Source organism: Atta colombica, unplaced genomic scaffold, assembly GCF_001594045.1.
Source record: "Atta colombica isolate Treedump-2 unplaced genomic scaffold, Acol1.0 scaffold89, whole genome shotgun sequence".
Taxonomy (NCBI): Eukaryota; Metazoa; Arthropoda; class Insecta; order Hymenoptera; family Formicidae; genus Atta; species Atta colombica.
This window is the reverse complement of record NW_017259582.1, coordinates 255133-264945: the sequence shown is the minus strand read 5'-3', so window position 1 is coordinate 264945 and position 9813 is coordinate 255133. Positions and strand designations below refer to the sequence as shown.

The 9813-nt window shown below is 35.3% G+C and overlaps 1 protein-coding gene across 8 annotated transcripts in view; it reads left to right on the top strand.

Moving 5' to 3' along the window:
• Window positions 1–7625, top strand: part of LOC108693236 (rho GTPase-activating protein 21) — a 42185-nt gene extending 34560 nt beyond the window's left edge. For 5 of the 8 annotated variants that reach the window (XM_018202073.1, XM_018202074.1, XM_018202071.1 and 2 more), the window contains 4 exons: window positions 412–472; window positions 2623–2930; window positions 5192–5436; window positions 6137–7625. In XM_018202073.1, the coding sequence (XP_018057562.1) occupies window positions 412–472; window positions 2623–2930; window positions 5192–5436; window positions 6137–7117 (1595 nt within the window). In that variant the 3' untranslated portion in view covers window positions 7118–7625. Of the gene's footprint in view, window positions 1–411; window positions 473–2622; window positions 2931–5191; window positions 5437–6136 lie in introns of those variants that run through there. The other 3 variants (XM_018202077.1, XM_018202076.1, XM_018202078.1) reach the window with 2 other exon arrangements.
• The last annotated feature ends 2188 nt before the right edge of the window (window positions 7626–9813 follow it).

The following is a 9813-nucleotide window of genomic DNA, read 5'->3' as shown; positions in this document are numbered from 1 at the left end:
ATATATAAAATGTATGTATATATAATGTGTTATATGTTATATGTATAAATAAGGCTGCACAAGAAAAGTAGCGATACATGACTAAAAAACAATTCCATCGCTATTTCTGCAGCATTTCATCTATATATGAATTTCATTCGCATATATTATATATTGATATATTCTTAAAAAAACATAACGTGAAAATTAAAGCTACGAGTTTTATAACGAGTAAAGTAATGCATAGGAAAGGATGTAGGTATATCATTACTTGTCTCTTTTCATTTTTCCGCGGATATATCGATTCCCATTTCTTAAATCCGTGTATAATTAGGACGCGTATTTTCTATATAATATATATCTGTCTATTCATATTCTCTTTTATATCTTTTTTCTCTGTATAATATCGCTTCTGACGATCGGTGAGTGTAGCAGGATCTTGTTTTCTGCAGTGGACACAGAAGATACTCACTATTAACAAAAAGCTTTCTAGGTACATTCTCTCTTCTTATTTGCTTCAAACGATTTTTGTCGATTAATTATACGATTATAAAGTGTATGTTACAAAGTTATCACGGAAATCTTTCGATTCTCTTACGTTCGCCATTATTATCGCGCGAATACAGTTCGGAGCGTAGCAACTTATTTCGCATATTCTTTAGTACGAACACATGTTCACGACACACGAGGCTTCTTGTAACGAAAACAGATCTTTAATTTTAGAAAATACTTGTCTTAGTATTTTCGCGACCGAGCGCAAGGAGGGTCGGCCACAGAAAGAGCGCTGGATAAAAAAAGAAGAAGGAATAATATCCACGCGATATATTTCGTCCGAAGGACGACGCGTGGACGTCATAATAGCTTGCACGTCATACAGATACCATGTGATATGTCTTTCGAATGAGGTGTATTGTGTGTATACATATAGTCTCTGGCCTATTATTAGATGGATTTTTTGATAGGTTTATCTTGAGTGATCGATTTTCTTTTTACATATCTAAAGGTTTTCTTATTTGTTTCTCAATTAATAAAAATGTAGTTTTGTTAGTCATCCAATATTTATTTATTTTTTAATAAAAAGATATATAACATATATGTTTTTTAACTATTTTATTAATCACCATTGGCAACTGTTAAAATCTTGATTGTAATAATACATAATATTTAAATTAAATCTTATACTGACAAATAAAAAATAAACAAATAAAACGGAATTTTTATAATAGGAACGGAAAATATATGAATTTTTTTCTGTTTCTTTTACAACTGTAAAGAATTCATATTTTTTTATATATACATTGCGACGAGTGAATTAAAATATCCATTTAATAGACAACTATTTTCTTTACATATTTCAATCGGTTACAACAATGATGATAAATCTAATTTTTAAAAGACAATAAATTGTATAAAGTATGATGTGTCTAATAATATGGCCAGGAATTGTGTATATCTTTTTCAAAGTTACACGTCGCGCCTGTTGGCCGATTCTCTATTTATACGCTGTTGTCATGTGCTGCATGCCACTCTTTGGCTTTCGGCGTTGAGAAAAAAAACAGATTTATTTCACACTGGCTGCTTCTACGATCTTCAGCGACTTTTTCTCATAGATGTATAGTCGGTGTTGCAAAGACTGAAACATCTTTTTATCTTATTTTCATACTTGATATCTAACGGGAAAAAGAAAATACTCCCTATTGGATATCGTTATGAAAATAAGTAAAAAGAAAGTATATTTTGAATTCTTCTAACGCCGGCTATGCAAATTGTCGGATAAATAATTTCTCTTGGCATGCATGTTCTTGAAGGATCTATTGTAAGCGCTTCGAATGATTCTTCAATCGTTGCTTGTCTTCACAATGATAACTTTCTTAGAAAAGTCACACTTTACGTCTCGATCACGAGCAATTTCTTAACGATACAGTTTGAAGGCATTTCCTCACACGTGACCATCATAAGCGATAAATTTTCATAGGGCGGCTGTTTTGACTATTAGTAAAAGTAATTTAGTCTCGCACCTTCCCAACACACACACGTGCGCATTTCTGAATTACACACTTATCTTACTGCTCGTCTGCCTGCCTAATTATGTCGTTAACGACTGCCTCTGCCGATTGATTGTGCTCTTAATTATAAATTGATCTGCCCGCCTCAGTCTACGTCTTTGCGATCAGACACGCCCGAAAAAAATATGATTTCATAGTTGGCCCGAGACGGCGTATTCCTTCGAAGATCCATGGACTTTAAAAGGAACGAGGATTAAATCTGTCGACCACGCTGAAAAATGGCTAAAAAATTCAATTTTCCTCGCTCTTTATCTCCGCGCTTTTCTCTCTTTTTATTATTATTTTTTTTCTTCCTCTTCGCTAAGCTCAGTGTTTAGTCTCTCCGTCATGCAAGGCATTTATTTCCGTTTTTTTGAGCGGATCTCAAAAAGATAAGATAACGCGGCGCCAATCGGCTCGTGAGGAATACACCTCGGATAAGAATAACAGCTCGGATAGAAAACCATAAAGACATACGGTGAGTCCAGACGCAAAGGAGGAAGACGAGAGGAAGAAATTTGTGCTCTGCCGCGCCGGCCATCACGAATTATATGACGAATGCGAATGACGAAACGAAATGGTTGAATACCACGTATAGGCATACAGCAAGCCCGGGTTTTTGGTGGTACATATCGTCCCACCTGTACGGTACCACAGGTCCCGGTAGCGCCGCCCCGAAGACACCGATCCAGTCGCCAATGTCAATGCCAGTGCCGGTCGCAGCGGTTCCAATGCCAATGCCCATGCCCGTGCCAGTACCATCAGCAGGAGCAACAACAACAACAACAGCAGCCGCAGCAGCAGCAGCATCATCGCTGGCAACTGTTGTCGCGTCTGCAGCAGCTACCGCATCATCGGCGACCAACGAGCCCACCACCGCCAAGACTCTAAACCGATTCCTCCGAGGTAAATTACAGGTCCGCTCTGCCAGACCAGAGAGTCTAGAAATCAGCCGCATCCAGCATCTGAGATGTCCAACGAGCTGACAGCTGGCTCACCCGAATGGCTTTGACACACTATTTTCAGTTTTACATACATTACTAAGCACGCGTTCATACACGCAGACATATACATACATACATATTGTTATTTGTGTAATACTTTTCCTACGACTAACCGTCTATTATACATCCGTGCTACGTCCATTTCTCTCGTTCATGCTATCCATCCATTCTCGTTCGCGTTCATCTCTCGTTGCGCCCAGTGTGGTAAATTCGCTGTAAACTCCGTCAGTATCTGCAACTACTATTGAGAAGAATGTCTCAACGAGTCTCATGGCTTTCAATAACGCGCGCAATAATGCTGAAGACTGTTTCCTCGTTTTTTTTTTTTCTTCTTTATTTTGACTCGCTAGACAGGAACTATCTTCGTCTCGCTGATGAGCAGGAGTTGCGCTCGACGAAACCTGCAATGTTGTTTTCCCGTGCTATTTTATTTTTACCGTTTGTGCTGTTCGGATATTCGAGCGTATGATTATGAATGGATTCTATAACATATATGGCGTCACTAATTACAAAAATGTAACACGTTATTTAGAATGGAAAGTATTTTACGCAAAGATATATTGACTTTCGCTCTAAAAAAAAAGCGATAATAAATTTGGCGATTTTAGCGGATTTCAGTTTTTGATAAATATTTGTTTAAGTATTTTTTTGTTAAGTATACTTGGGAAGAACGACTTTGTTAAAGTAAAAAATGTAGCTAGATACAAATCTGAAAATTAAATGTTGGATGCTCAAATTGAATTAGAATGTTTTTTTGCTAGAAAACTTTTTGCAGTCTTGCTGATCATACTTGAGCGTCCTATATAATTATTTTGATGGTCCAACATAATTTTCAAGTCTTTAGTGACAAAAATTTTCATAATATCTCATATTATTTTTAAAAGTTTATCTTTTTTTAATTTATGAAGATTTTCGAAAAAAATTTAAACTTCTTTAGATTTTATAAGTTTCTTTTTCAGAAATTATAGAATGAAAATTTTTTTTAATTTTAAAATATTTCAAAATTTCCATATAGTAGACCTGGGCAAAATACATCATTAAAGTATTTGAAATACAAAATACTTCAATACAAATTACTTACAAATTTTTTATTTCAAATATAAAATACATTGAATAATCTTTTACTTGAAAAACAAATTACGTTTCAAATACAAGTATTTAAAATATGCTCAGCCCTGATATATAGAAAAAATTCTAGAAAAAATTTCGACTTTTTCAGCACTTCTGAAAAATATTTTAATTCGTATAAGAAATTTCAGAACTTTTTAAAAAAGTAAGAAATTATAAGTAGAAATTATAAGTAGAAAAGTAGAAATTCTGAAAAATACTAAAATTTACATTAAAATTCTAAAAAGTTATATACAATTGTAAATTTTTAAATATTTTAGCCAAGTTGTTCTTTTTGTGAATATTTTATATGATTTTGAGCTTTTTAGCAATACCGTGCATTTTATTGTTTTTAAATACTTTTGTGTATATCGCCTCCCGTCTTTTCTTTTTAATCTCTATTTTTATATTACTTGACGACGCCCTTTATGAAAGTTGCAATTTACAAACATTTACTTACATTACGTACATCTATGTACATATCTTTCTCTACATATACTATGTACATATCTTTCTCATCCTGTGTTTTCAATTGTTTAAAGACATTTTCTTCATCAATTTCATGCTTTAGCACGAAAAAAAGAAAAGGCGTTGATGATGCTAATTATGTTATTATTGCAATGTATACAGCTATCGAAACAACGATTATTTTATTAATAACAGCAATAATAACCGAGTGATATGAGAATGCTGATAAGAAATTGAAAATGATAATTTATTAATCAATTCTTTTGTAACAACTTTTTGCGTTTACTATCGACGGTGTTTCGATACTGCCATTGTTATTGTTTATATTATTTCTATTGCAGTTTTTTTTTCGCAGCGATTTTGTTTCCGCAGGAATGCACTCACGCAAGAGTTCACCGGTTGCGCGATAAGCGAAGCGCATATACACTTACTGATATTCACCCTGTTTAGCGATTGTGTCACGATTATGTCCGTTACAATAACGACCAAGTAACCAATTCGGTGCTTTGAGTGTTTTTTTGGCGTATGAGTTCGCGCCGCGTCGAGCCTCACATATTCCGCGCAATTAACACAGATCTCCTATTACAGGTAGCGACCTTCTAACGAGCCTCACGACTACATTCGATCGCAAGTGGAGGTCCCTCGTCAATCAGTCATCTAATCAAACACAGCTTCCTTCAGAATCCACAGCCTGCAACAAGGACGACATTACGGAGTATCCGATACAGAAGTCGAGCGCGTCCTTAAGATTCAAATATCCGTCTACCGAAACTTATCGTGACCCGAGTCTTCATAAATCGCTCGACAAGAGTCACCTCTCCCGCTTAAAGGATGTAAGTATGCGATATTGCGCGTTGTAAAGTTATTTACTTCCGAAGTTATCATTGTTGTTAAAGCGAATGGATTATCTCAAATAACAAACTTTCGTTTAGATTTTAGTTTAGCGAAAGCGAGAACGTAACTCTAAAAGAATGCAACAATGTATACGCAAACACGCGAGCATATTTTAATGTGTAATAGTCAACCACATATTTTGCTTAACACTTTGACTGCCATGTGTATCTAGTTAGACTGCCGCATGTATCAGTTTAAATACACACACATTTGCTACTTAATATCACTGTGTTGGATAATTTTCTTCTAAATTTCGAGGTTTTTTCATCCAAGGATTTTTTTGGAGAGGTATTAAAAGTTTAGAAAAATTGGGGGACTTTTTGGGAAGAAAATACAAAAAAAATATCTAAATTGTGACTGAAATATTGAGAAAATAAAGACAAATTACATTAAAAAGTAACGAGTTACAAATTACGAGTTTTTTTTTTAGTAATAAGTGACTTTTCCAACCTATTATAAGTAACTATTGATTGTGATCAAATCTGATATTACATTATCATAAAAAATTCGCATCGTTATTATAACATCGTTATGATAACTAAATAACGACAGTTACAGTAACTAAATAACGTCAGTTACAGTAACTAGTTATTTCTATCCCTTATGGTTATTATTTATCATCAATTTCCATTTACGCAGGACGCTCCTGAAAAGGACACCGACTCAACGGTAACCGATGACATGCCGCATCCTTTGGAATCTGTCACACCGAACAACGATCGCGGCGCGAACGACAAGCAGAGACTGGAAACGAAGTCTGCGACAAATCATACGATGGAAAACGAGGATCAAAAAGATGTGGACGAAGGGGACGATCGTCTGCGTGTGGGAAACTCGAAACGATACGAATTGGCGAACGAAAAGAATCTTCAGGAAAGTAAATCGGAGAACAACGACGTTAGTGCAAAAGTGGAGGACAACAGCAGGAGTCATCATTACGAGACTGGAGATTCCAGTTACTCCAACAAACTGAAAAAATTTGAAAGCTTGACGAATTGTCAGGCGAGGTCTCGCTTAAAACGGTCGGAGTCTCTGAATAAGAGGACATGCGAGAACACCACATCACGATTAAAAAGATCGGAAAGTTTAAATAAACACTCAACCGAGAGACTATCACCGCTCAAACGATCTGAAAGCTTAAACAAACACTCCGATAGATCGGAGTCGCCGGGCAGTAAATTAAAACGCTCGGAATCGCTGACGAAGACTGAGAAGACCGAATGCAACATCAGCAAACGGCGACAATCGGTGCGAAAAGAGAGCGCCACGAAATTAAAGCGGAAGAACGGGATGTCGGAAAGATCGATCAAACGAAGGCACACTGTCGGTAGTACCAAGGATTTTGACAAGGTACATTGGCTCGATAATAAATTGCAATCGGAAGCCGAGAGAGTCATTAGAAGCGACTACAGACCGAAGAAGAGTCAGCTCAGAACCAGTTCTCCTGATCTCAGCACCAATCGAGTTGGCATGGCTGATACGAGCTTTCTGATCGAGGTGAGCTTTCGTGGACCCAGTAACGTCGTCTTCAACGTAACCAACGCCGCCCGACCGCAGTCATTGCCGGACGCGAGTCTTGCGTCCAAGGTTTTCAAGGTGCCCCTTGAGAGTCACGTATAATACACTTGAATAAGTCACTCGATATATTTCTGTATTCACCTTTAAATAATACGTGCACACGGTGCTGTTGTCATATCTATATCTACCTGCCATCATTTTTAATATACTTCTACCGATTTATATTATATATAAACGGAATTATATCAGATTTTTATATACTCCATAATAATTACATCACATCTTTGTTTGCCGGAAACGCTGACATTCATTAATCGCCAGTGTGCCAAAAATCTATGAATCATTTCTCGTTAATCGAATGATAATATCGAAGATTCATTATAACGGTTAGATGGATTAGATAAAGGAGAAAATGAGGAGATCTATCTCCACATTCTCTGCACTACAATATTTTAATCTTTAATTGAGTTTAATGTTTAACATTCGAAATGTTTAACGATCGAAAATCATTCTGGTTTATCGAGCCAGAAACTATTAGATTCTTTCTCTGTAAAGAAAAACACATTCTACTGATCTGCGGATAGCAAAAATGGAGCTAATCTGCATTGAGGCAACGTAAGAAAGTTATTTAGTGATTATATATTGCATGTGGTATCTGCATTGTGTCAATTTTATATATATAAATATATAGGTAAATATAAATACATATGTATACACATTATCTTTTACTTGTGAATTGTGATTGTGACATTTTTTTGTACATACGATGTATAATGCGAGCTGATTCGATTAAGCATTAACTATAGTAAAGTGACTATATATATTTTACGTCTTTAAATTTATATTTTAATAATCACTTAATAATCATATTGCAGATGTTCTATATGCGTGCGAAACTAGTTCGATCTTCATGTGCGAATTATTGGCTATATGCAAGAATGCATTATTTTTAACGCAGATATGACAAAGGTGATCATTAGGATAAAAATAATGATCATGCATGCGTTTTGCAGGCTTATAATTGCCGAGTTTCTACGACATGTAGTTGCGAGCAATCGGTACACTTGAAAGTTCTTTAAAAAGTAGCATCCATAGCGTTAAGAAACTTTTTTTACATAAGCTCTCCGATGAAAAGTCTACAATGTGATAAAAACTTAATTGCTCGCACCTGTACGTCGATGTACGTACACATATCGTTACGCGTACTACGGTTGTGTTGCGTGCATGCGTGCAGAGATTTACACGAGCGTGTGAAAAAACCTATTTTCTATGTGCATTGTGATCGATATTAACGATATCAATCCTGTACTCCTGCTGCTATTGCGTCATTGTAAATTTTATCGTACAGTAAAAGGCAAGGCGCGAACGGTGCCGTCAATTATACATTCGGTGCCTCGCACAATGCGGAATCTGCCCGTTTTAAGGTAAACTACGATGAGAATTTCTACGCGAATCTGTTAGGATCTCGACCGTTTTCCCAGATCGGCCAGATTTCCTATTGTGTCCCGTTACAAGGATGACACGTTAATCGGTGCAACACGTATATATATTGCTTGTATCGCCGTAAGATAGTTTACTCAATATTTCAGATGCTTGGGTCTCTTGTGTGGATCGTTAGTGTTGCATTATTTGTATCCCGAGAACTATATACTATGCAAAACTTTTTGCCTTTATCTTACCTTTGTAATTTGCGTTTAGCGCGCCGCGTCGTATTGCATCCAAGCTATCGATAAGCGAATTTCAAACGAGAAATCCACTCGTTCAATGCCGCGATTGTGGCTGGTGTCGCGCCCGGAATTTCGACTACGGATACACGAAAAAAAATGTATTAACAGCATTAGTTAACAGTAGTCTAATTGAAAACAACCTTAGTAAATCGTGACATCAAGCGAGAAATGTCGTTTGCTTATGACAATTCTCGCTTATGATGTCAAGATTTAATATGGCTAAGATTAAATACTCCAAGAATCTTAATAAAACATATAATATTTTATTTAAACATGATGTATTTTATTATTAATATTGAATTAACATAATTATTTTCGACTAGTTAGTTATGCTGTTAATAAATTTTTTTCTGCGAATTATAGAGAAGTCTGTATATGCGACATATTAATCGCGACTAATTTTAGTTTTAATATAAATGTAGAATTCACTCGGGATCAGCGCAATATATTCTACGTTAAGTTTATGTGTTAGAAGATTTAATCTGTAAATACGTACAGCTAAATTTTTTTCGCGAATCACCGTACATCACGTGTTATCTCTTCGTCTGTCCGGAGCGAGGCGTTTAAACAACGTTACGTAATACCAGTTATTGTCGCGCGAATTGAGAAGAGAAATAAAGTAGCCGAAGACAATCGATTTGATTATGCATGTAAATACAAATGTAACTAAATTCTAAGAGATGACGATAAAAAGAGCGATAATTTATTTCGAGAGGGATATAATGATTGTGATCGTGTTATTTATTATTAACCCAAGTGGATAATATGTTCATCGCAAATTCTTAAAAGAACACGAAATTGTAAATAAATATATTACTATGAAATTGAGAGATAGCTTTCAAGTGTTTCGCATCCTTGTCTTCTTCTATATAATTTAAGTCAATTGTGTTATCTCTCTAACGCTCAACATTTTTTGTATTTGAAAAAAGTTGTACATCTATAGTTGAAGAAATTGCATATAGATATGCAATTGCGAATAATTATATATATATATATATAAAAATGATTTATTTATAACTTTGAAGTAATAATGGATACAACACTGTATATATATATATATATATATATATA